Raw genomic sequence first — 27,022 nt, 5'->3', positions numbered from 1 at the left:
CAAAGCAATAATACACTACACTGGTCATGGTCGTACACACACGCACACACATAGAGACGTGATGCTGAGAAAGTACGGTCCCTGGACCAACCCCGGGAGAGCTGGACTCTTACACTGACTTGTGTTCTTTCACCCTGGGAAGCTGATGGATGTGTTTGTTTGGCTTAGCAGTGGCGAATGTACACACAGTCACACAAACATGGCCATGACTGAAAAGATCACACACGGGGGGTAAGGGTTGGCTTTCTCTCTACTTCCCCACTGTTGATTTTGGGTTTTGTTTAGAGTTTTTCCTACTTTTCCTACTCTCTTACTTCTCAGTGTGAAGAAGTTAGAGCCAACTGAGATTTTCTTCATGTAAACAAAAAGCAACAGCATCAACCTAACTTAGATGAACCAATTTATCTGCTAATATTTCACTAAAACGATTGGACACTACTGTGTAGGCAAGAAAGCAAGAATGAAACCCACTGGGCAGCGGCGTCAATTCAACATCTATTCCACGTTGGTTCAATGGAATTTCATTGAAATGTGGAAACAATGTTGATTTAACCAGTGTGTGCCCAGTGTGAAGTTAAGTTACGTTAAGGAAAAAAATATCCCAAAGATGTATTACTCACCCCTTGCACAGTCAGACAACAGAACGGACTCAAAGATGAGCAGCATGATCTTGAGGACTCCCATCCTGACTGAAGACAACTTAATGTTCCCCCAACTCTAAAAGACATATGGTTAAAAAAAAATCAGGCCTTCCAGATTCTGTAACTGCACACTGCAGAACTCGCATCCACCCCCAGGGAAAAGCAGTTTGCCTCATTAGATGATATGGAAAATCTACAGTAAATGCTCTGCTTTGAATTTCCATATGTCCTTCAAGTCAGACACACAGTTGTGTCAAGGCCATAGTGGAACTGAAATGCATGTGGATTTCTCTTATAAATTAAAATGCATAGAGATACACACATTTCCAAAAAAAAAATTAATCATAGGATTGATCGATAAAATAACATATCTAGCCTGTGTTAGTATATTTATCTATTATTTTCAATAAATATCTGTGGTCAATATGGTGCAAACTCATTTAAGTAGTGCTGCTCTCACAGATTGCCCCCTCTGATAAATGAATATACAAATATACAACAAAAATGTATATTTATCTGAAACACAGCTGTATTATATTGTATAATTGTCACCATTTGCATTCATGAATTACTGTATAACATGTTACCATAGTCCATACATAGCCTATCTAAAAATTCCACATCATGTAAAATTAAATTGTAATTATTCATATAACTGTAAGCAATCAATTGTTAATAATACGTAGCCATTCATGTCTTAAATTGAAATATATATATTTCTATGAACTATTGCGAAAAATATAATCGTATGAACAAGGTCATATGCAGTGCATATTATGCACAACAATGTTAACTCTGAATTACATACCTGACGTTTACAGTAAATTAACCTCGTATCAGCCTCTTCATTAAAAACGGGCAACCCATTCTCATAGAAGTCTGCACGGTCTCCATTATTTATTAGTGGCCGATTTCATCGACCGCTCTCGAACACAACTATAATGATCGCTGACTGCCTGTAGATCGGTCTATGGAATGGAAAAGCTCAAATCAGTCGAAGCATACCATCAAATGTGTCCATTAATCACAGATGGGTATCCATTTAAATGTTGCATAAACTTCGACAAATTGGAAAAAAATAGGTAGTTTTTAAAAGTTTGTTTCCAACTGGTGTTTTTTAAAGTCTGTATCCAACTGGTGTGTACAGTGGACTCTACTTCACATCCACTACAATAATTACCGAGTGCAGAGATAGTTGCCATCCCAGTTCTCAACTTTTGACCAATCACATACAAGGGCTGGATAAATCTATCAAAATGAACTCTTTTTTTCTCACTATCATAATCCAATCGCCTAGATCACACGAGTAATTTATAAAAAATGGTATATGCCTCAATTTAAATTGTCGAGGGTCACCCCTGTAACAGATCTAGGATAAGTTTCATACTCGAATCCTGACCTTGACCATCACGAGAAAACAATACAATACCTATCTTAGATCGCTATTTAAAAAAGCAACTTTAATCCTACCCCCAGAAGAACAAACAGACAGGAGACCCACCATACCAGTCATAGTGAGTCTAACAAGATCCACATATCTTTTCAGCAATGCTTAATCACATCCCCTGAAGAATAATTGGAAACATTTAATTGTTAGGGGTGTTACGTTAATGTACTATGGATTATAGAGCTACATGTATCAGTCAGATAGCAGCCAATGCTGCATCAAATGAATAGGTGCTGCCACCCAGTGGGACAGGGATGTAATCTCACCTGAGAACGTGACAAGAGGCAGGGAAGCGTTTGCCTGGCTACCCATCCACATCGCTCTGGCCAAATGGCGTTTATAGGGTGTGCACTAGTTTCCACAGCCATATATCACAGAAATTCGTGAAACAAAAAGTAACTTTTTTTGGTTTTAATGTAATGTTAGGCATACGGTTAGCAGTGTGGTTTAGATTAAATGTGAGATTAGGTTTAAGAATAGAAATGATAGAAATAGGCGGAGTTTATGACTTTGTGGCTGTGGTAACTAGTGACGAACCGTTTGTAGTGATCGATAGAGCAGCTGAAATACATTCAGGGTCTTCAGGCAAGGGAAGCGTGCTCCAATGACATTACATCCCTTTGGATCAAGTTGTGTGTGATTGATGCTGTGCACACCAGAGTCAAGACCATATCAATGACGAGTTGACAAATGTCCCAACTGCCTGAGAGAATGAGATGAACATGAATGGATAGTAGTAACACAGAAATTAGGATAAACACTTATTCAAAGAAAAAAGTCATTTAATTTTAATTTACATGACATTTAAAACTAATAACATTATGTCAGTTTTCCCAAATGTTTCACATGGCTCTTATTACTGAACTCTGCTAGCCTTTACAAAATAACAAGCTCTGAAGTAATAGGATACGCAGTCCTTGAATTACTGCACCATACTGAAAAAGTAGTAATAGATTTATAGATTTACAATTTCATTTTGTTTATAAAACAATTACATAATCTTAAGGTCTTTAAATTTTCCTCAATACAAATAAACCGTGTAGAAGTATAAAGCGATCTAGACAAGATAAAGCCTGAGAATTAGCTTATAAATCAGGGCAGATTTGATATAACTGGTGCGGCCTTGAAGCGTAGAAGGCCATGGTTGTTTGAGCCAGTTATGTCAGATTGACCATTCCTCTATCCACATCACATTCTCCACTGTAACCTAGATGGTGAAGCTTCCCCTCCACATCAGAAATGACTAGAGGGAGCAGGCAGAAATCATGATGTAAGAGTAGAGGAAGTGGTTATCTACTGGGAATAGTAGTACTTTGTGCAGAGAGGTATGGGGATAATGTATACGCAGGTAGGGATGAAAAAAAACAGTCTAGTTTAAATTTAACTTACTATCTGTAACATATTCTAACTGATTTCCCTACAGATCACATATGTTTCTGCAACAGCAGCAGCAGCTGGCATGTAACTTAGATCATGAAAATGTACATCCATGCTTAGTGTAGTAGTAGAGGTTCGTCTCGGTTTTGGTGAATCCTGTCTAGAAAAGTGTGCTATCAGTGTGACCACTGGGAGAGTTGAAATATACTTAAGATAAATGTGTTTGGCAACAACATACACAGAGGGAAAAACTATATTGCACAATCAGGAGGAAACAAAGCTGCCTTGACCAACTGATGGGAGACAGGCATCATAAACCTCTAAATAGTGGTGATATGCACTCCATGATTCTAACAATCACATAATATAGATACTGTGTGGTAGGAGGTTAAAGTTTCTCTCCACCAGAGGGCATTAAATGCATGAGAGAGTGACTGATGTGACCATGTCAGAGGTTGAGGAGTAGCATGTTAAAGATGGGATGGGAATGAGATCAAGCATTTAAAAAAAACATTGTATGTTGTGACTGTAAAAGCAATGGGCACAGCCCACATTGTTATAAAAGACCAGCTAATCTGTGTCCTTTGAGACACAGTCGATAAAATAAAAATCCCATATGAAATTATATCACAAATTATATTGCCGTTAAAAACATTGCCAAACAAGCCACATATACATAAAATCTATATTTTTTTGTTGCTTCGCTATTAGATAGCCTGATGAGGATTGCTTTCCCCTCCTCACAGCATCAGGAATTACATGACAAACTAAAATTAAAACCTCTAGAGCCATTGCGGCCAAACAAGCGAGATCAGTTGTGCGGAGATCATCATCACTATCAACATAATTATCCTTATTTACATGTTTATTATGACTTCCATTCTTTAAAGTAAATCGGAGCCCTGTCAGAGCTCTGGCACAAGTGTGGGAAGCCCGCTAAAGCATAGGACATGATGTCAGAAGGCCTTTGTTATACACAAGCAATAAAACAGAAAAGGCTTTCTCTCCCTCTTCAGCTGCAAACATTCCCAGAAGCTGTTCCTAAAGCACTGGACCGGTCCAGAGTAGCCTGTTCAAAACCCTATTTCCAGTTTTTTCTTAATCTGCCTCTATTAGGCAGGCAGGCATTAGTGAGTTAGGAGGAGGACAGCATAGGATTAGGCCCTTTGGTTCCCTTTCAGGCAGCAGCAGCATCTCAAAAACAACAGAAAGGATCTAATCATAGTTTATGCTCCTCCACATCCGACCTCGTTCCATCTCTCTGTCCTCTCATCCATGTCCTCCTTATTCCAAAGCCTTGCCTTGCTGTGCAGTGTGATGAAGATGATCAATAAGGTTGCTCTGTGTAGTTGGGGATGTACTTTGAATATAGCCTCATATCCCCTGGATTTGCTCCTGTAGATGCAGCGAGGTGGGGGGGGGGGGGATAGGTTTGTACAGCAGGGGTCAGATGCCAGTCTTGTCGCTGTAGAACGGTGTGACGTGGAACATGTAGCAGTGCGTACACACCCTGACGGCCTTCACCTGGCCATACCGCGGTAACGGGGCTGAGTGGGAGGAGCAGCGAGAGCAGAAGATCTAAAAAGACACAGAGCAAACAAGTTATATTTGATTGTTCTTCATTTATTTTATGTAGTACAGACAATTCTAAAGGGAGATCTGTTCAGGTGTTTTGTGTTACCTTGCCACAGCTCCTACAGTGGTGCTTCCTGCGGATGACGGTGAAGGGGGCCTTACAGGTGATGCAGGAGTCACATTCCTCATCAGGAACCCAGTCTGGGGGATCTACAGGGGAAAAGCAGGGGCACATTAATAGTGGTGCTTGTTTATATGTGTGTCACACTGTGTGCATGCATGTCATGTGTGTATGTGTTTTAAGGAGAAAAGAGAGGTGCTGACCTTCAAACTGTCCCTCCAGGGCCTTGGCTGCCAGCTCCGAGGAGGAGATGGTCTCCTGACAGAGAGAACAGTCCTCCAGCACAGCACTGCGCAGCCCTGGACATGCTGCACCACCACACAGAGCACAGCCATGTCATTACGATTAACATTACCATCACAGACAAACAAACTGGAAGAACTACACTAAGACACCTGACATTACTGCAAGTTAACCCTGATGTAAAGATAAGAGAGCTAAACAGAAGCATCTGTTCCTCACCCTTCTCCTTGTTATTGTCCCCCTGCTCAGAGGTAGCCATGACTTCAAACAGTGTCTTCAGAATGCTTCGAAGGTCTGCGGCATAGTTTGTCTGCAGCTGGTCAGCAACACCTGGAGGTCAAGAGGAACCAATGACATTATTATTAATTGTTTTTATTAGGATCACCATTAGCCGACGCCAATGGCGAAAGCTAGTCTTACTGGGGTGCAACACAAAGAAAAATACATTAATGACAAAAGACTTTACAATTCCCATACATTTAAAAACATTAACATGTAGTGGGTGTGTGTGTGTGTGTGTCTATCAGTTACAAATACGTCACATGGGGGAGAGGCGTTGCTTTATTTGTTTTTTTAAACCAGGTTTGCTGTTCACTTGTGCTATATGAGATGAAATCATGGCTCTGTATAATACTCTGCGTTTCCGTGAATTTGACCTGGGGACTGTGAAAAGACCCTTGGTGGCATGTCTGGTGGGGTACGTGTGTGCATCAGTGCTGTGTGTAAGTTACTATACAAACAATTTGGAATTTCCAACACATTGTTTCTTATAAAAACAAGAAGCGATGCAGTCAATCGTTTCTCAACTCTTAGCCAAGAGAAACTGGATATTTGCCCTCTGATTACAATGAAAGACAAAACGTGCCACTGTTCTGGGCCAGCTGCAGCTTAACTACGTCCTTCTAGTATGACTGGACAATAATCAAGATAGGATAAAACTAGAGCCTGCAGGACTTGCTTTGTGGAGTATGGTGTCAAAAAAGCAGAGAATCTCTTTATTACGGACAGACCTCCCCATCTTTACAACCACTGAATCAATATGTTTTGACCATAACAGTTTACAATCTAAGGTAGCGCCAAGTAATTTAGTCTCCTCAACAGTCACACCATTCATTACCAGATTCAGCTGAGGTCTAGAACTTAGGGAATGATTTGTACCAAATACAATGCTCTTAGTTTTAGAGATGTTCAGGACCAGTTTATTACTGGCCACCCATTCTAACTGACTGCAACTCTTTGTTTAGGCTTGCAGTGATTTCACAAGCTGTGGTTGCTGATTTGTATAGGGTTGAACCACCATCATACATGGACATATAGGCTTTGTTAAATGCCAGTGGTAGGTCATTGGTAAAAATAGAAAAGAGTAGAAGGGAGCTGTCCTGCGATACACCACACAATGAACGGTGTTGGAGGAGATGGCTGCCGTTTTACGGGCTCCTAACCAATTGTGCTATTGCGTCCGTTTTTTTGGGATTATTTGTAATTTATTATGTACATAACGTTTCTGCCACCGTCTCTTATGACCGAAAATACCTTCTGGATATCAGGACAGCGATTACTCACCTCGTACTGGACAAAGATCTTTTCTTTAACGAGTCGGACGCAAAGGATTTACTTCAGACACCCAACAAGGCCCAAATCTCTGATTCGCATGAGAAAGAGATATTGGGGACGTAGGTTGGGATGTCTTGTAAGGATCCGACGGCGAGTGGGTAATCCAACTCTACCATCAGTCCTATTAGCCAACATGCAATCATTGGATAGCAAACTGGATGAGCTCCGATCAACACTATCCTACCAACGGGACATTAAAAACTGTAATATCTCATGTTTCACAGAGTCGTGGCTGAACGACGACATGGATAACAGCTGGCTGGGTTTTCCGTTCATCGGCAAGATAGAACAGCTGCCTCCGGTAAGACAAGGGGTGGCGTTCTGTGTCTAATTGTCAATAACAGCTGGTGCACAAAATCTAATAATAAGGAACGCTCAAGGTTTTACTTGCCTGAAGTAGAGAATCTCATGATAAGCTGTAGACCACACTTCTCTCACCTCTGTCCAGGGGACCCTAATGAAAGGAAACTTAAATCCATTCGACCTAATTTCTACCAGCATGTTACATGTGCAACCAAAAGAAGAAAAAAACAAAAAAAACTCTAGACCACCTTTACTCCACACTCAGACACGTACCAAGCTCTCCCTCACCCTCCATTTTTGGCAAATCTGACCATAACTCTATCCTCCTAATTCCTGTTTACAAGCAAAAACTATGGCAGGAAGTACCGGTGACTCATTCAATACGGAAGTGGTCAGATGACGCAGATGCTAAGCTACAGGACTGTTTTGCTAGCACAGACTGGAATATGTTCTGGGATTCTTCCGATGGCATTGAGGAGTACACCACATCAGTCACTGGGTTCATCAATAAGTGCATTGATGATCCCCACAGTGACCGTACGTACATCCCCAACCAGAAGCCATGGATTACAGGCAACATCCGCACTGAGCTAAAGGGTAGAGCTGCCACTTTCAAGGTGCGGGACTCTAACCCGGAAGCTTATAAGATATCCCGCTATGCCCTCCAACGAACCATCAAACAGGCAAAGCGTCAATACAGGACTAAGATTGAATCCTACTACACCGGCTCCGACACATGTTGGATGTGGCAGGGCTTGCAAACTATTACGGACTACAAAGGGAAGCACAGCCCGAGCTCCCCAGTGACACGAGCTTACCAGACGAGCTAAATTACTTATATGCTCGCGTCGAGGCAAGCAACACTGAAGCATGCATGAGAGCACCAGCTGTTCCGGACGACAGTGTGATAACGCTCTCCTTAGCCGATGTGAGCAAGACCTTTAAACAGGTCAACATTCACAAGGCCACAGGGCCAGATGGATTACCAGGATGTGTCTCTGAGCATGCGTTGACCAACTGGCAAGTGTCTTCACTGACATTTTCAACCTGTCCCTGACCGAGTCTGTAATACCAACATGTTTCAAGCAGACCACCACAGTTCCTTTGTCAAAGAAAACCTGCCTAAATGACTACCGACCCATAGCACTCACGTCTGTAGCCATGAAGCGCATTGAAAGGCTGGTCATGGCTCACAACACCATTATCCCAGAAACCCTAGACCAACTCAATTTTGCATACCGCCCCAACAGATCCACAATGATGCAATCTCTATTGCACTCCACACGGCCCTTTCCCACCTGGACAAAAGGAACACCTACGTGAAAAAGCTATTCATTGACTACAGCTCAGTGTTCAACACCATAGCACCCTCAAAGCTCATCACTAGGCTAAGGAGCCTGGGACTAAACACCTCCCTCTGCAACTGGATTCTGGACATCCTGACAGGCCACCCCCCAGGTGGTAAGGATAGGTAACAACACATCTGCCACGCTGATCCTCAACATGGGGGCCCCTCAGGGGTGTGTGCTCAGTCCCCTCCTGTACTTCCTGTTCACCCATGACTGTATGGCCAAGCACGACTCCAACACCACCATTAATTCTGCCGATGACAAAAATAGTGGTAGGCCTGATCACCGACAACGATGAGACAGCCTATAGGGAGATCAGATAACAACCTCTCCATCAACGTGATCAAGACAAAGCAGATGACTGTGGACTACAGGAAAAGGAGGGCAGAGCACGCCCCCATTCTCATTGATGGGGCTGTAGTGGAGCAGGTTGAGAGCAGGTTCCTTGGTGTCCACATCACCAACGAACTATCATGGTCCAAAAACACACCAAGACAGTCGTGAAGAGGGCACGACAAAACTCATTCCCCCTCAGGAGACTGAAAAGATTTGGCATGGGTCCCCAGATCCTCAAAAGGTTCTACAGCTGCACTATCGAGAGCATCCTGACTGGTTGCATCACTGCCTGATATGGCAACTGCTCGGCCTCAAGGCACTACAAAGGGCAGTGCGTACGGCACAGTACATCACTGGAGCCAAGCTTCCTGCCACCCAGGACCTCTATACCAGGCAATGTCAGAGGAAGGCCCTAGAAATTCCCAATGACTCCAGTCACCCTAGACAGACTGTTCTCTCTGCTACCGCACAGTAAGCGGTACCGGAGTGCCAAGTCTAGGTCCAAAAGGCTTCTTAACAGCTTCTACCCCCAAGCCATAAGACTCCTGAACAGCTAATCAAATGGCTACCTGGACTAATTGCATTGAGCCCCCCCCAACCCAATTTTTACACTGCTGCTACTCTGTTTATTATCTATTCATTGTCACTTTACCTACATGTACATATTACTTTAATTACCTCTAACCTGTACCCCCGCACATTGACTGTACTGGTACCCCCTGTATATAGACTCATTACTCTTATTTTATTGTTGCTCTTTATTATTTGTTGTTCCATTTTTTTTTCAGTTTTAGTAAATACTTTAACACTTTTTTTTCTTAACTGCATTGTTGGTTAAGGGCTTGTAAGTAAGCATTTCACTGTAAGATCTGTTGTATTCAGCGCATGTGACAAATACAATTAGATTTGACTTCACATGTTTAACATTAGAGAAGCTTCCATTAAAGAAAACCCTCTTCTATTAGATAGATAGCCCTGAATCCACGATATGGCAGGGGTTAAAAAGCCATAACACGTTTTTTTCAACAGATTATGGTCAATAATAAAGGCTGCACTGATATCTACTAGTACAGCTCCCACAATTTTCTTATTATAAATTTCTTTGTCATTTCTGTCAGTGGAATACATGTTGAGTGCCCTTTTCTCTATAAGCATGCTGAAAGTAAAAAAAAAATCCAACAGTTTGCTAAGAGCCTGCAGCAAGCTGATATGTTGGCTGTTAGAACCAGTAAAGGCCACTACCCATTCTTGGGAAGCGAAATTACTTTTGCTTCCCTCCAGGCCTGAGGACAAACACTTTCCTCTAGGCTCAGATCAAAGTTATGACATAATATACAGTCAGAGTGGCTATAGAGTCTGCTACCATCCTCAGTAGCTTTCCATCTAAGTTGTCAATGTCAGCAGGTTTGTCATTATTGAGCTATACTTTTTCCACCTCTCCCACACTAACTTTACAAAATTCTAACTTACGCTTTTTTTCATTATCTGTTTTTTTATACATGAATAGGATGTTGCACAGTTCGTTGTTGGCATTTCCTGCTTAAGTTTGCCCACTTTGCCAATAGAGTAATCATTTAAAAAAATTGGCAACATCAAATGGTTTTGTCATGAATAAGCGTTCTGATTTGATGACCATTGGAGTTGAATTTGTCTTACTGCCCATCATTTCAAGTACTTTTCCCCCATCATTCTTTATATCATTGACCTTGCCTTCATAATACAGTTACTTATTTTCGTTGAATTTAGTCACATAAGTCAGATGTGCAGCCAGACTTATTAGCCACTCCTTTTGCCCCATCTCTTCCAACCATACAGTTTTTCAATTCCTCATCGATCCATGGAGCCTTAACAGTGCTAACAGTCACTTTAACAGGTGCATGTTTATCAATAATTAGAAGAAGCAATTTCATAAATTAATCACGTGCAGTGTCTAGATGGTCCTTATCAATCACAGACCAACAAAAATATATAAACGCAGCAAAAAAAGAAACGTCCTCTCAACTTCATTTATTTTCAGCAAACTTAACATGTGTAAATATTTGTATGACCATAAAAAGATTCAAAAACTGAGACAAACTGAACAAGTTCCATATACATGTGACTAACAGAAATTAAATAATGTGTCCCTGAACGAGGAGGAGGGGGGTCAAAATCAAAAGAAACAGTATTTGGTGTGGCCACCAGCTGCATTAAGAACTGCAGTGCATCTCCTCCTCATGGACTGCACCAGATTTGCCAGTTCTTGATGTGAGATGTTACCCCACTCTTCCACCAAGGCACCTGCAAGTTCCTGGACATTTCTGGGGGGAATGGCCCTAGCCCACACCCTCCGATCCAACAGGTCCCAGATGTGCTCAATGGGATTGAGATCCGGGCTCTTCGCTGGCCATGGCAGAACACTGACATTCCTGTCTTGCAGGAAATCACGCACCGAACGAGCAGTATGGCTTGTAGCATTGTCATGCTAGAGGGTCATGTCAGGATGAGCCTGCAGGAAGGGTACCACATGAGGGAGGTCTTCCCTGTAATGCACAGAGTTGAGATTGCCTGCAATGACAACAAGCTCAGTCCGATGATGCTGTGACACACCGCCCCAGACTATGATGGACCCTCCACCTCCAAATCGAGCCCGCTCCAGAGTACAGGCCTTAGTGAAACGCTCATTCCTTCGAAGATAAAAGCGAATCCGACCATCACCCCTGGTGAGACAAAACCGCGACTCGTCAGTGAAGAGCACTTTTTGCCAGTCCTGTCTGGTCCAGCAACTGTGGGTTTTTTGCCCATAGTCGACGTTGTTGCCAGTGATGTCTGGTGAGGACCTGCCTTACAACAGGCCTACAAGCCCTCAGTCCAGCCTCTCTCAGCCTATTGCAGACAGTCTGAGCACTGATGGAGGGATTGTGCGTTCCTGGTGTAACTCGGGCAGTTGTTATTGCCATCCTGTACCTGTCCCGCAGGTGTGATGTTTGGATGTACCGATCCTGTGCAGGTGTTGTTACATGTGGTCTGCCACTGCGAGGACGATCAGCTGTCCGTCCCGTCTCCCTGTAGCGCTGTCTTAGGCATCTCACAGTACGGACATTGCAATTTATTGCCCTGGCCACATCTGCAGTCCTCATGCCTCCTTGCAGCATGCCTAAGGCACTTTCACGCAGATGAGCAGGGACCCTGGGCATCTTCCTTTTGGTGTTTTTTTAGAGTCAGTAGAAAGGCCTAAGTTTTCATAACTGTGACCTTAATTGCCTACCGTCTGTAAGCTGTTAGTGTCTAAACAACCGTTCCACAGGTGTATGTTCATTAATTGTTTATGGTTCATTGGACAAGCATGGGAAACAGTGTTTAAACCCTTTACAATGAAGATCTGTGAAGTTGGATTTTTATTAATTATCTTTGAAAGACAGGGTCCTGAAAAAGGGATGTTTCTTTCTTTGCTGAGTTTATAATCCACATAGCTAAATATTTTATATGACCTCTTACACAGTATTTTAGGCCCAGCTTTAAGAACCTGGGCTTTCCTGGATACAACCACTATATTATGATCCCTGCATCCACTGGGTACGGATACAGCTTCAGAACAAAGTTCTACAGTATTAATACAAATATGATCAATACATGTGGATGATATAACTCAAGTAGCGTTTGTAAACACCCTGATAGGTTGATTAATAACCTGAACCAGATTAGTAATCTTGAGCGGCCAGCATGATGAAAACCAGTCAATATTCAGGTCCCCAAGAAAGTAGACCTCTCAGTTTACATCATATACACTATTAAGCATTGTACACACAGACATTATTTAGGTACTGACTGTTAGCACTTGGTGGCCTATAGCAACATTGTAAAAATAATAGGCTTTAGATGAGACTGGTGAACCTGCAACCACAACGCTTTAATAACACTTGACATGAGATCTTGTCTAAGCATTGCAGGGATATGGCTCTGAATATATACAGCAACACCTCCCCATAGGCATTCCTGTCTCTTCTGTAGATATTATATCCTTGAATTGCTACTGCTGTATCATGAAAGAAATTATCTAAGTGAGTCTCAGAAGTGGCTAATATATGAATGTTATCTGATGTTATCAAGTTAATGATTTCATGAACTTTATTTCTAAATCTACACATACACTGAGTGTACAAAACATTAGGAACACCTTCCTAATATTGATTTGCACCTCCTTTTGCCCTCAGAACAGCCTCAAATCGTCGGGGCATGGACTCCACAATGTGTCGAAAGCACTCCACAGGGATGCTGGCCCATGTTGATTCCAATGCTTCGAACAGTTGTGTCAAGTTGGCTGGATGTCCTTTGGGTGGTGGACCATTTTTAGCCCTTTCCTGGGTAGTTTATCAGAAATAAAAATGGAAAAGAACAAACAAAGCAAAAAATAAAACAGCATTCCATCAATCAGTTTGTGTGTGTAATTGTGTGTGTGCTGGGGGGGGGGGGTGTTGAAGCTACGAAACGACATGCTTGGCTCTCATCCCTTCCAGGCTTTTGGGAGGGAGGCTGGACAATGAGACTGTCACAGTGGATGTAAGCAATGTCCCCACGCGCTTTGGCAGCTTTCATGGCTGGGATAAGTTCTTTCCGCTTATGGCGCACAGCTTCAGGATAGTCCTCGTTGTCCTCAAACGCCGTGCAGGTTTCGTGAGGAGATTTTGCAATTCCGTCCTCAACAATATTGTTCCGCCTTGATTCTCCCTCAAGATAATCAGATTTCTCCGTCATTGTTATCATCGATTCACATACACAACTGATGTCCTCTCTCAATGCCTTACAGATTGCAGTCATCTTGCTGTTCTCCTCTAAACTCATCGAGCTAACACTGGGAGAACTGCTAACTGTTCTTCAGGTCCTGGACCTCTCTGGTCAGATAACTAATAAAAGAATGGACTGACCACCAGTATTTGGACAAAACTTGAAGCCAGTTTCTTTTTGTTGTAAGAACTGCTTGTAGAACAATTTTTGTCCTCAACGGTACTCCCACCGGCTTTGGTCTTTGTTATGGTAGTAACGTGGGCTACTCTGTTACTCCTCTCAGTTCCAGAAAGGGCAGCTCACAAGGCAGACGGAAACAGCAGGGATTCAAAACAGTCACTACCGGGACAATCTGTAATTCTAGCTGAATGGGCTGTGGGGTGTGTACAAGCTTCTAAGAAAACCTGGCTAGCTTGATAGCTAGCTAACTAACGTTACTTAGACGCTAGGCTAGTGTTTGCGCCAACAAGGGAACAATGAGCTACTTCTCTGTAGCAAAATAGACCTGCTATTCTTCCATGTAATACATTGAATGCCCTACACCTTAATGTGATGGTGAATAAATAAGTCCATTAATACATAGTTATTTTGCAAAAGAAAGCCACACGTTTCAATGCATGCCACTGGAACTGGAGGCGTGCAAGCTAGGCATAAACAGGATACCGGGTGCAACTGTGGTGCATATGAGAAAAGAGAAAAGCCAAGTAGGCTAGTGCATTGTGGAATACAGTGTAAATCCGTTGGAGGGTGTTTGGAGTACAGATCAGTAAAGTAATAAAAGTACATTTTCATTTTATTTTGGTGTCAAAGTATTAATAACAAAATAAACAAAAACATGAGCAACATGTAGACTGATTTACCCCATCAAACTACAGCTAGGCCCTTGGAGCGAGACCACTATCCGTTCTAGGATCCCTATTGTTTTCTCTATATATGCAGCCTCTTGGTGATGTCATTGAGAAACACAATGTCAACTTTCCCTGTTATGCAGACGACACACAAGATGTATCTCTAGATGTAACATGGTGAAATCCCAAAATTGCCTACCCTTGAAGCGTGTATTTCAGATAAGAGGAAGTGAATAGCGGCAAATGTACTACTTTTAAACTCGGACAAAACAGAGATGCTAGTTCTAGGTCCCAAGAAACAAAGATCTGCTGTCAAATCTGACAATTAATCTTGAGGGTTGTACTGTCGTCTCAAATAAAACTGAAGGACCTCAGCGTTACTCTGGACCCTGATCTCTACTTCAATGAACATATAAAAAATATTTTATGACCAGCTTCGCATGTCGTCTTCGTAACATTTGAAAATTCTGACACTTTTTGTCCAACTTTGATGCAGAAACGCTAATCAATGCTTTTGTAACTTCAAGATTAGACTACTGCAATGCTCTACTCTTCGGATAAGGCACTAAATAACCTTCAGCTAGTTCTAAATTAGAGGTCGACCGATTAATCGGAATGGCCGATTAATTAGGGCCGATTTCAAGTTTTCATAACAAATCGGTATTTTTGGACACCGATCATGGCCGATTACATTGCACTCCACGAGGAGACTGCGTGGCAGGCTGACTACCTGTTATGTGAGTGCAGCAAGGAGCCAAGGTAAGGTGCTAGCTAGCATTAAACGTTTCTAATAAAAAACAATCAATCTTAACATAGTCACTAGTTAACTACACGTGGTTGATGATATTACTAGTTTATCTAGCTTGTCCTGCGTTGCATATAATCGATGTGGTGCCTGTAAATTTATCATTGAATCACAGCCTACTTCATCAAACGGGTGATTTAACAAGCGCATTCGCAAAAAAAGCACTGTTGTTGCACCAATGTGTACCTAACCATAAACATCAATGCCTTTCTTAAAATCAATACACAAGTATATATTTTTAAACCTGCATATTTAGTTAATATTGCCTGCTAACATGAATTTCTTTTAACTAGGGAAATTGTGTCACTTCTCTTGCGTTCTGTGCAACAGAGTCAGGGTATATGCAGCAGTTTGGGCCGCCTGGCTCGTTGCGAACCGTGGAGACTATTTCTTCCTAACAAAGACAGCCAACTTCGCCAAACGGGGGATGATTTAACAAAAGCGCATTTGCGGAAAAAAGCATAATCGTTGCACGAATGTACCTAACCATAAACATCAATGCATTTCTTAAAATCAATACACAGAAGTATATATTTTTTAAACCTGCATATTTAGTTTAAAAAAATTCATGTTAGCAGGCAATATTAAACTAGGGAAATTGTGTCACTTCTCTTGCGTTCATTGCACGCAGAGTCAGGGTATATGCAACAGTTTGGGCCGCCTGGCTCGTTGCGAACTAATTTGCCAGAATTTTACGTAATTATGACAACATTGTAGGTTGTGCAATGTAACAGGAATATTTAGACTTATGGATGCCACCCGTTAGATAAAATACGGAACGGTTCCGTATTTCACTGAAAGAATAAACGTTTTATTTTCGAAATGATAGTTTCCGGATTTGACCATATTAAATGACCTAAGGCTCGTATTTCTGTGTGTTATTATGTTATAATTAAGTCTATGATTTGATATAGCAGTCTGACTGAGCGGTGGTAGGCAGCATCAGGCTCGTAAGCATTCATTCAAACAGCACTTTAGTCCGTCAGCCAGCAGCTCTTCGCAGTGCTTCAAGCATTGCGCTGTTTATGACTTCAAGCCTATCAACTCCCGAGATTAGGTTGGTGTAACCGATGTGAAATGGCTAGCTAGTTAGCGGGGTGCGCGCTAATTGCGTTTCAAATGTCACTCGCTCTGAGACTTGGAGTAGTTGTTCCCCTTGCTCTGCAAGGGCCGCGGCTTTTGTGAAGTGATGGGTAACGATGCTTTGAGGGTGTCTGTTGTCGATGTGTTCCTGGAAGCTATACTGTTACACTGGTAATACTAAAGTGCCTATAAGAACATCCAATAGTCAAAGGTATATGAAATACAAATCGTAGAGAGAGAAAAATAGTCCTATAATAACTACAACCTAAAACTTCTTACCAGGGAATATTGAAGACTCATGTTAAAAGGAACCACCAGCTTTCATATGTTCTCATGTTCTGAGCAAGGAACTTAAACGTGCCATCTAAAAAAGCTAACATGTTGCACTTTTACTTCTCCAACACTTTGTTTTTGAATTATTTAAACCAAATTGAACATGTTTCATTATTTATTTGAGGCTAAATTGATTTGATTGATGTATTATATTAAGTTAAAATAAGTGTTCATTCAGTATTGTTGTAATTGTCATTATTACAAATAAATAAATAACTAAAAATAAATAAATGTATAAAAAAAATGGCAGATTAATCCGTATGGGCTTTTTTTGGTCCTCCGATAATCAGTATCGGCGTTGAAAAGTCATAATCGGTCGACCTCTACTCTAAATACGGCTGCTAGAATCTTGACTAGAACCCCCAAAAATATCATATTACCCCAGTGCTAGCCTCCCTACACTGGCTTCCGCCGATTTGGTTCTGCAGTACATACCTACACGTACACTAGTCACAAGACGCAGGGCTCCTTCTAAGCAGACAGCTGGTCTCAACCTTGAAGTCGTTACTAAAGACTCATCTCTTCAGTAGGTCCTATGATTGAGTGTAGTCTGGCCCAGGAGCGTGAAGGTGAATGGCAAGGCACTGGAGTGACGACCCACCCTTGCTGTCTCTGCCTTGCCAGATCCCTTATCTCCACTGGGATTCTCTGCCTCTGACCCTATTACGGGGCCGAGTCACTGGCTTGCTCATGCTCTTCCGTCCTTCCTGTCCTCGGGCTTGTGCGGTGGGGAGATCTTTGTGGGCTATACTCGGCCTTGTCTCAGGGTAGTACGTTACTGGCCTGCTGATATCCCTAGTGGTGTGGGGGCTGTGCTTTGCCAAAGTGGGTGGGGTTATCCTTGTCCGGGGGTAACTTTGGACGGGGCCAGTGTCCCCCGACCCACCCGGTCTGTCTCCTGTATTTATGCTGCAATAGTCTTTGTGCCGGGGGACTAGGGTCAGTCTGTTATATATGGTGTAATTTTCCTGTCTTATCTGTTGTCCTGTGTGATCTTAGATAGGTTTGCTCTAATTCTCCCAGAGAACCTGAGGCCTAGTACCATGCCTCAGGACTACCTGGCCTGACGACTCCTGCCTGTTCCTGTCCTCAGTTACCTGGTCGTGCTGTTCTGCCTGTGGCCATGGAACCCCCCCCCCCCCCCCCCCCCCCACATATTGTCTCGACCTCTAAATGATCAGCTGAAAAGCCAACTGACATTAACTCCCGAGGTGCTGACCTCTTGCACCCTGTACAACCACTGTGATTAATATTTGACCCCGCTTGTCTTCTATGAAAATCTTGAAGAACGACCTGGCCTTACTGGCCACGTACTCTTATAATCTCCACCAGGCACAGCCAGAAGAGCAAGCCTGGTTACCATCTAGGTTGCTTCCTAGATTCTTGACTTTGTAGGGAGTTTTTCCTAGCCACCGTGCCGCTACATCTGCATTAGTTGCTCTCTGGGGTTTTAGGCTTGGTTTCTGTACAAGCACTTTGTGACAACTGCGGTTGTAAAAATGGCTCTATAAATACATTTGATTGATTGATTGAGAGACATACCCGATATGCAGACGAAGAGGCGGTGGATGAGGTCACTGCTGCTGTGGAAGCGCGAGCGGATCTTGTTCCTGGCGGCCATTTTAGCAGCCTGCAGGGCCAGCTGGATTTCATGGTGGTCCAGATCCTCTGACGTCCCCGAGCTCGTGGTCAGACTGCTGACAGGGCTGGAGCAGACAGGAGGAGCGAACATGGCAGAGAGAGAAAGAGAGATGGAGACATACAGTGAAGGGAGATGGAGACAGAATGGAGAGAAGCGCAGGGGGAGGGACAGTCACATTCATTGTCATTCTTATCAACACACAACACTGCTCATCAACATAGTGTACTGTACTGAATATGCATTGTACAATAGGGGTTGTGTTTGATTTCAATCTCAAAGTGAGTAATGGGTGAAATAGAGATGTTGATGGGAAAGGTTTATATGACCATAATCTGTAACATATGAAACAGAAACACACACACACACACACACACACACACACACACAGTACAGATACAGCCGCTCACAAATGGGTCAGCGGTTACCTGGCTGTGTAAGCACTGCTGGACAGACTACATGTGGTGACAGACACACTCTCACAGTCACTACTGGAGACTGAGCTGAGAGGAGAGTCCTGAAAAAAACTGGGAATAACAAAAGAGGAAAAGCTAAATAATTAAATATAAAATATAAACTGATAACAGATGGGCAATATAAAATAGGATCTGTGAAAGTTACGCTACAAAAGTAGCATAAAGCAAAGTGCAAATAGCAAACAGAACATAAAACTGGATGACAAGATGTGGATTAAATTAGCCAGAGACCAGACGTGGAGGAAGTTTGCTTTCAAAAGAGATGTAAATGACTGTTGTTGAGGCCTACATGCTATGAAGTGGAGCCCTAATAACACATCACCCAAACACCACATGTATAGCACATAGTGCATTCTGAAAGGATTCAGACCCCTTGACTTTGTCCACATTTTGTTCTAAAATGGATTCAATTGTTTCCCTCCCTTATCAATCTACACACAACACACCAGAATGACAAAGCAAAAACAGATGTAAACATTTTGCAAATGTATTAAAAGTAATCAAAATAAATAGCTTCTTAACTTTGACTGGAATTGTATGTGGACACCTACTCATTCCAGGGTCTTTCTATTTTCTACATTGTAGAATAACAGTGAAGACAACCGAAACTATGAAATAACACATATGGAATCATGTAGTAACCAAAAAAGTCTCAAACAAATCAAAATATATTTTAGAAACTTCAAAGTAGCCTTTGCCTTGATGACAGCTTTGCACACTTATGAGAAACAAAATTCTCTGGTCTGATGAAACCAATATTGAACTATTTGGCCTGAATGCCAAGCATCACATCTGGAGGAAACCTGCCACCATCCCTGTGGTGAAACATGGTGGTGGCAGCATCATGCTGTGGGTTTTTCAGTGGCAGAGACTGGGAGACTAGTCAGGATCGAGGAAAAGATGAACAGAGCAAAGTACAGAGAGATCCTTGATGAAAACCTGCTCCAGAGCGCTCAGGACCTCAGACTGTGGCTAAGGTTCACCTTCCAACAGGACAATGACCTTAAGCACACAGCCAAGACAACGCAGGAGTGGCTTCGGGACAAGTCTCTGAATATCCTTGAGTGGCCCAGCCAGAGCCCAGAACCTAACATCTCTGGAGAGACCTGAAAATAGCTGTGCTGCGATGCTCCCCATCCAACCTGACAGAGCTTGAGAGGATCTGCAGAGAAAAATGGTAGAAACTCCCCAAATACAGGTGTGCCAAGATGGTAGCGTCATACCCGAGAAGACTCGAGGCTGTAATCGCTGCCAAAGGTGCTTCAACAAAGTACTGAGTAAAGGATCTGAATACTTATGCAAATGTGATATTTAAGTCCCCCCCCAAAAAAATTATTTGTCATTATGGGGTATTGTGTATAGATTGAGGGGGGAAAAATATTTAATCAATTTTAGAATATTGCTGTAACGTAACAAAATGTGGAAAAAGTCAAGGGGTCTGAATACTTTCCAAATGCTCTGTATATTCATACCTAGTGTTCTTCTTGATCTCTTCCTTGGACTCACTGTCTGCCTCTCTGGTCCCAGTCCTGTCCCTTCCCCCGCTGGCCTGGGGCCTCCTCACTGTCCTGCACTGGTGGGAACAAGGTTCTGGGGTTCCCCTTACCCCAATGGGGCTCCTGTTCTGGCCCAGGCACTGCTGAGGCCCCGGGGCCACCACCACCAGGCACTTGTCACAGCGCTGGTCCCCTTCCTCCTCCCCCGGAGGTGGCTCTGAGGAACAGCGAGAGGGGGGCGTCAGCTGGGGGGGAGAGTCCCCTTTCCCATGTAGGTCGTGTCCTGAGGAAGCTAGGTGGCAGGCAGAGGACTGGATGACAGAGCTGTGGGGCTTGCAGTGTTTGTCCAGCCCCAGGCTCATTCCCAGCCCTGTGGTGTCCATGGTGAGGGTGTCATCATGGCCGACCTCACAGCTGCCGCAGCAGACACAGGAGTTGAGCAGGCAGTTTGTGGCCACCAGGGGGGCGCATGGCTCTGTCTCTGAGGAGGAGAGGTGTCGGGGCAAGAGCAGCTTGTCTACAGCCAGCTCAGTCAGGCTGGGGGAGTGGGGGTTGAAAATGACGGTGGCCGATAGCTTCATCCCTCCCATGCGGTGTGCGATGACCTCAGCAGTTTCCGCCCCCTCCAGGCCCACCTCCCAGCCGTTAGTGTAGGGCAGAGGCTCCCGGCCAGGGCCAGGTCGCTTGGTGCTGTGGCACTGTGAGGGCTGGCTGTGAGGATGCTGGGACAGATCTGACTGGGCTTCAGCGGACCATCCATTCCTGGATGAGTCGGTCAGGGGGCCAGGCCTGCTGGGCTGAGGAGAAGAGGGCTGAGGGGCTTTGGAAGGTGAGGTTAGACGACTGCTGGTCACAAGGTCCCCTCCTGCGTCCAGGTCCTCCATGAAGAAGACTCTGTCCTCTTCCTCGTGGTAGAGACCTGTCCTGCCCTGGCCCACCAGCACTCGGATGGGGGAGGCCTCGGTGCTGGAGCTACCGATAGAGCCCCCTTTGTTGGGGCGGTGGGCTGGGGACTGTCCCTGGCTGGGAGGGGACAGCAGCGTGAACATCTCGTCCCCCACGCGGTGCACCATCATGTTGAGCTGTTCAATCTCCTCCTCATCATATTGCATGGAGCAGGCCTGGTCCGCCTCCTCCGCCTCCTCAAACAGACTACCCCGCTCCTCCTCTCCCCCCCTCTCCACCTCCTCCCACTCCCTGTCCTCCACATCCTGGATGTGGGAGATGCACAGAGACAGCACCTCTTGCTGCTGCTGCTCCCTCTCAGCCAGCTCCTCCGGGATGTCACCGGTGGGGCTGCTGGATGAGAGGGGGTCTGGGGCAATGGTGGGGGCTGGGGTGGGGGGAAGCTCGGGGACTAAGGGGAACCCGTCCTGAGAGATACAGAGGCTCCGCTCCAGCGTCAACAACTCCTCCTCTGACAGGGTCTGCAGCAGGTCCCTATGGGAATAACACAACCGTAATAAGATACTTAAACGCCCAGCCTAAAATAATCACGCAATAAGGATGATATTGGCCCATGATTTTTAGACTGTTCGGCAAAATCGAATTATGTCCACAAGATTGTTGCGATGGTTCAGAGCTATTTTCTACCTATGATTAAATACAGAGAACAATCTATATATGCATCCTCTTAACAGTACCTGATCTTCTTCAGTAAAGTGCGGAAGGGCCGGAAGAGCTCAGACATGTCCCCTGGTTTCCTATCCAGGTTGAGTGGACCTTCACTGTACACCACCAGACCACTGAGGGAGAGACAGGGGGGTTATAAAATGTTATTAGTATCAGAGAGTTCTGGAAGATGAACAAGAGGAGACAGAAAACAACACTTACCACACAATGGCTAGTCTGGGGATTGTAAACATCAGAGCCGGTTCATAGTCATCGATCATATCTTGGCTGAGATAGCCCAGCTTGAGTGCCCTGAGACAAACACAACAAAGCCGTGAGGCTGTGAAATAATATTGGACAACCACTCGACTGTCATCTTAGTACCAACTCCAACGTTACAAACCTAAAAACTCAAACCTAGCCTTCATACAGTCCCATGGCTTTTCCCCGTGACATGGTTTGTCTCTCTTTCTCTGTCTCCCCCCCATACAACTCACCTCTCCACAGTCTCACAGAAGAGCACAATCACATCCTGCTGAACATAGTATTCTTTGGGAGACTTCACAGGCACCATGGCTGATACATAGCTGACAGACAGAGGGAATCATGTAAAAATACATTAAAATACATACAGTCAAATATGTTGATGATGTCCAATAGTGTAAGATGCTGATGTCCTGTAGCTACCTGAGCTCAAACTCAGCAAAGAGGCTGTCGAAGTGGCGCAGCGTGTCCCTCATGCGGTCGGTGTAGAAGTTGAGGTCTCTGAGGGCCTGGTCTCGCGTGATGTTGCGGACCTCCTCCAGACTACTGGTCAGGTCCTTGGCTAGAGGCCTCATGGCCATGCTCTCTATCTCCCTGTTCATGATGATTGAGCCTGCAGCCAGACACTTCACGTAAAGATGGCGAGAGAAGGGAATGACTTGTGTTATTTAACCCTTCTTTATCCAGGGTAGTCTCATTCAAATATTGTATATTTTTCTTCAAGACAAAACTTGTCTATGCACAAGTGGCTAACACAAGGAATGAGTTACACAATGATCCAGCTGACCACTACATTGTGGAAACATGAATGTAACTGATGAATGCCTATAGTGTCAAGCAGACTAACATTCATGCAGAGTACGTATTATTAATGTTATTTGAGATGATACTGGAGGGTATACAGTACAGTACCTCAGCCCCAAACCATAGCTGTCCAGCCAGGTTGTCATGGCGAATCTCCTCTGGGAACTTGACACAGAAGTCTCTGTTGGCTCTGTCGCCAGGAATACATTCATCCATGATCTGGTTGATAATGTTCAACACATTGTCCTGCAGACACAGGGAGAGTGACAGGGATAGAGATTGAATAAATGAGTGAATAAACGTACTGAACAAAAAAAGGGTGTCAAGATAAAATGTACTGAATGAAAAGGGGCGTCAATAACACAAATTCTGTTGGTGATGAACGACCGCAAACAAAACGCGGAAGTTTTGATCATAATGTTTCACAAACTACCACTGTAAAACCATCCACTCAACAGCCCCACCACAGGTAGAGAATTTTCCTGCAGTGTCTGGAGAACTCTGAACAGGGAACAGGCTGAAAACAATTAAACAGGCCAATGCACAGAATGGTCCCATTACAGCCCTCAATCACAACGCAATAAAAAAAACACTCAACTAAATCCCATAATTCCAGCGGTGCAAACAAACTGTCACGCACAGCCAGAGCTAATCAAGAGCTTGTGTGCCGCTGGCATGTACAAGAGTTTGAACAATGAGCCTTTTATCTCCCTCCCTCTCTCTCCAGGAACAGCATTACGTTGCTGCTGCTAGCCCCGAGGAGCAAGATTAAAAAGCTTAACCACCGACTTTATTGCAGTGCTGTAATACCTACGCCTTGGCCGGTTCCCAGTGCCCCCACCAGCCCAATGCTCATCTGGTCATTGTCCTGTGTGCTACACTACAGCTAGGCCTAATCTTGATCACCATCAGCCTCTCATCAGACATCATGACGTTGAGATGATACCTACAGTAGCAGAATATAGATGGAGAGCTTGCTCGCTCTTCACTCCTACCCTCCAAGTTGATGCTTTGCCAGGAAAAGAGAAAAGAAGAACGAGCATCTCTTCCACTGGTGCAGTCCATGCTGTGAGAGCAACATAACTGGTGCAGCTTGGCACCTCCGAGGCCCATGGCCATCAATAAGAGCTCATAACAGAAACGTTAGGGTCGAGCAGACAACTCTACACCTTCAGACCACTTGGCTTCCATTCTGGGGGTCTCATGTATACGTGGTATTATTAAAGCATGCTATTAACCTGGTGTTCCTTGTCAACGAGGTAACCGACATCAAAATACTTTTCTAACCATGGGATTTAAAAGCCTACCTGACAAGTATCACATATATTACACGTTAAACTGCATTTTATTTCACATAAATATTAGTGTGTAAGCAAAACACTAGCTGAGAGAATAAGAGGCTGTGTTGCGTCCCTGAAGCACTTCTTTTCTTTCAGGGGGAGAGATGGAAATTGCCAAACCAGGATGGATGATTCTCAGTCGCTGAAAACATCCTGCAGTCAGCTAAAAGCCTTTGGGTTTACGAAGCACAACATGACGCAAAGCTAACACACAGTACTTCCCGGCGTGGTCAATTTAAGGTGATAATGACGCGAATACAAATACTCAGCAGAGAGAGATGGCGGGAGAAGGGACAATGAGAGCATGGAATGGAGAAAGAGAGCGAGTGGTGGGTGGGGGAGGATGGAGAGACAGGGAAAGCAGTTGGGGATCAAGCAGTGACCTTATTAGGAACATCCCCCTCTGGGCCCTGGGTGCACGAGGCTCAGGCACATTGGTGGGCCTGTTAACAACCTCTCTGTCTGCCACCCCCCTGAACAGCAGGCAGCAGCACGGCAGCCAACCCTCAATGTCCAGACCCCACACACCTGACCTCACATCTGGAGGAAGACCAGTTTAGAAGCCCCCCAACTCCAAATAGACACAACAGTCCTCCATCTGTCATGTGACAGGTCTCAAACAGAGACAAATACGTCTGAGGCGAAAAAGCGTCATCTCCGGTCAAGCAGACTAATATCCTATAGTGGATCTACATAACACTGACATAAGTCATTCAAAACAACCCGACAGTAAAACCTTTACTCTGACCCCATAGTGCCTGAAAACATCAATCCAGGTGTCATGATATCTATATAGAGAAATAGAGAGACTTAAAGATCCAATCTCTAATAGCGCCACTTCATTGATCTTTCCAGAGTTACTCATCCAAGTCTTCATTCCTGACCTAGATAACCTGATAAAGGCTTTTAAAACAGCAACAAAACCTGATTGAATCAACTGCTTGCACTCAGAGGGACTCCTTATCTCTCCTTACCACTGTGAACCGGCTTGATTTAACAGCCCGTCCAATCAATGCTTACTGGGACAATCGCACAGCCTCTAACATATCAGCCAACTAATCTCAGGCTTTTTGCAGTTCAAACTCCCCTGTTGTAGAGTTTGTCGTCATAGTTTTAAACATTTGAGGTCAAACTTCAATACCTCAATTCACTCACTTTGATTGGCATGGTGGACTTCAAGTGCTCTCTGCCAAACTGGGTTACAGCATTAACTCTCAAATGAAATGTCTGTGATGGATTTTTATTAATTTATGGAGATGGAAGTCTAAAAGAAATGAGAAACATGCTGAAATGAAACGATAAGAGACCAGCTACAGAATTGTGGCCGTATTCCGAGGGTACTGAAATGAACCAGTGTCAGCCCCTTTAGATTCTTACCTGACAGGATCTGAACTGGTTGACCAGCAGCGTACACCTCTGAGGGTCCTTCCTCCCATCTAGGCTGTCTAGTTCTGTGGCCACCTGGTTGAGCTCCTCATCAGCATAGTAGAACTGGGCCAGGAGCTGAGGGTCCGTCCTCTGTACAGACAGAGATGGAGAGGTTAAATAAAGCACTTCAGAGGTTTTTAAATCGTAGTAGATCAGCTGAACATTGACGTAAAGGGCATTGCACATGGGGAAAGTGTTTTAAATAAGGCCCTCCCATCTCCTCTTCTCTATATCCCAGTTACAACGATACGTCATGCGGGGCCTTCGACTTTACTGACAACAAAGACCTAATACCATAAAAACAGGATTACGGAGGTGTACATGTATGATGTGTATGAGCACCAGGACGGTGAAATGGATGAAAACAGGCTGGGTTCTAGAGAGTGGAACGTTAACAGATGGTTAATAGTCTGTTCTCTCCCCAGAAGAGCAGGGGTAATTAGACAGCTTGGCCCTGGTAAAGGATATGTGTCATTATCTCACACCGTGTGCTGTTCCGTAGGGAAGACCACAGCATAGAAGATCATTCCATTGCTAAGCACATGCACAGCCACGCCACTCAAAAGGGTTGGAGAGAGAGCACAAGAGAGGAGAAAATAGGGAGCAGAAAGGGAGAGGGAGCAGGTGGGGACCTATCTCCGGGAAAGGGGGAGTAATAAAATCTTAATGGTTATGAAAACACAACAAAGGATTGATGCGGCAACATCACCAGCAGACCATAATAAATAGTACTACAACTCCTCCTCCTGCTTAAGGGAACCTGACAACACAGACTGAGGGGAAGATTACTGTGGCTATGTTTTTAATGATATTTTCTTGAGCCCCACATGCGGTTTCCCTTAAGTCAGTGTTGATGTACTGTTCTCGCACTCCCTCTCTCAATAATAAAACAAACCAGCATGACGAAAAACAGTTATCAACCTACAAGCATATAGGCCTACTCTATGTCATATAGCTCTCTATCCACGGAATAAACACAGCCATGTTGAAAGTGGTATGAGGTACTGACAAAGCATGCGCACACACACACCCACCCACCCCAACAGATCATGTCATTGGTGAATATTAAGTAGGAAAATCTCTGCTATGGAAGGCAAATAAATGTTTCACACTTAAGGGTGGATC

General features: G+C 44.0%; 2 protein-coding genes across 3 annotated transcripts in view; both read right to left on the bottom strand.

Annotated features, from left to right (window-relative positions):
- The window catches only part of LOC129811735 (fibroblast growth factor receptor-like 1), a 51,900-nt gene extending 49,735 nt beyond the window's left edge, over window positions 1-2,165 (bottom strand). Inside the window, exons 1-2 of the mRNA XM_055863285.1 lie at window positions 1,450-2,165; window positions 621-717 (exon numbers count right to left, since the gene is read on the bottom strand). Coding sequence (XP_055719260.1) covers window positions 621-684 — 64 coding nt within the window. The 5' untranslated portion in view covers window positions 685-717; window positions 1,450-2,165. The remainder of the gene's footprint in view (window positions 1-620; window positions 718-1,449) is intronic.
- Window positions 2,166-2,849: 684 nt separating this feature from the next.
- The window catches only part of LOC129811729 (lateral signaling target protein 2 homolog), a 50,570-nt gene continuing 26,397 nt past the window's right edge, over window positions 2,850-27,022 (bottom strand). The window contains exons 2-14 of one of the 2 annotated variants that reach the window (XM_055863276.1): window positions 25,847-25,987; window positions 23,238-23,375; window positions 22,749-22,951; window positions 22,559-22,648; window positions 22,284-22,373; window positions 22,094-22,195; window positions 20,427-21,890; window positions 18,907-19,005; window positions 18,382-18,545; window positions 5,624-5,734; window positions 5,365-5,469; window positions 5,147-5,250; window positions 2,850-5,043 (exon numbers count right to left, since the gene is read on the bottom strand). In XM_055863276.1, the coding sequence (XP_055719251.1) occupies window positions 4,912-5,043; window positions 5,147-5,250; window positions 5,365-5,469; window positions 5,624-5,734; window positions 18,382-18,545; window positions 18,907-19,005; window positions 20,427-21,890; window positions 22,094-22,195; window positions 22,284-22,373; window positions 22,559-22,648; window positions 22,749-22,951; window positions 23,238-23,375; window positions 25,847-25,987 (2,943 nt within the window). In that variant the 3' untranslated portion in view covers window positions 2,850-4,911. The remainder of the gene's footprint in view (window positions 5,044-5,146; window positions 5,251-5,364; window positions 5,470-5,623; window positions 5,735-18,381; window positions 18,546-18,906; window positions 19,006-20,426; window positions 21,891-22,093; window positions 22,196-22,283; window positions 22,374-22,558; window positions 22,649-22,748; window positions 22,952-23,237; window positions 23,376-25,846; window positions 25,988-27,022) is intronic. The other variant, XM_055863277.1, reaches the window with a different exon arrangement.

This window comes from Salvelinus fontinalis, chromosome 15 (genome assembly GCF_029448725.1).
Source record: "Salvelinus fontinalis isolate EN_2023a chromosome 15, ASM2944872v1, whole genome shotgun sequence".
NCBI classification, from domain to species: domain Eukaryota; kingdom Metazoa; phylum Chordata; class Actinopteri; order Salmoniformes; family Salmonidae; genus Salvelinus; species Salvelinus fontinalis.
This window is presented reverse-complemented; position numbering and strand designations above follow the sequence as displayed.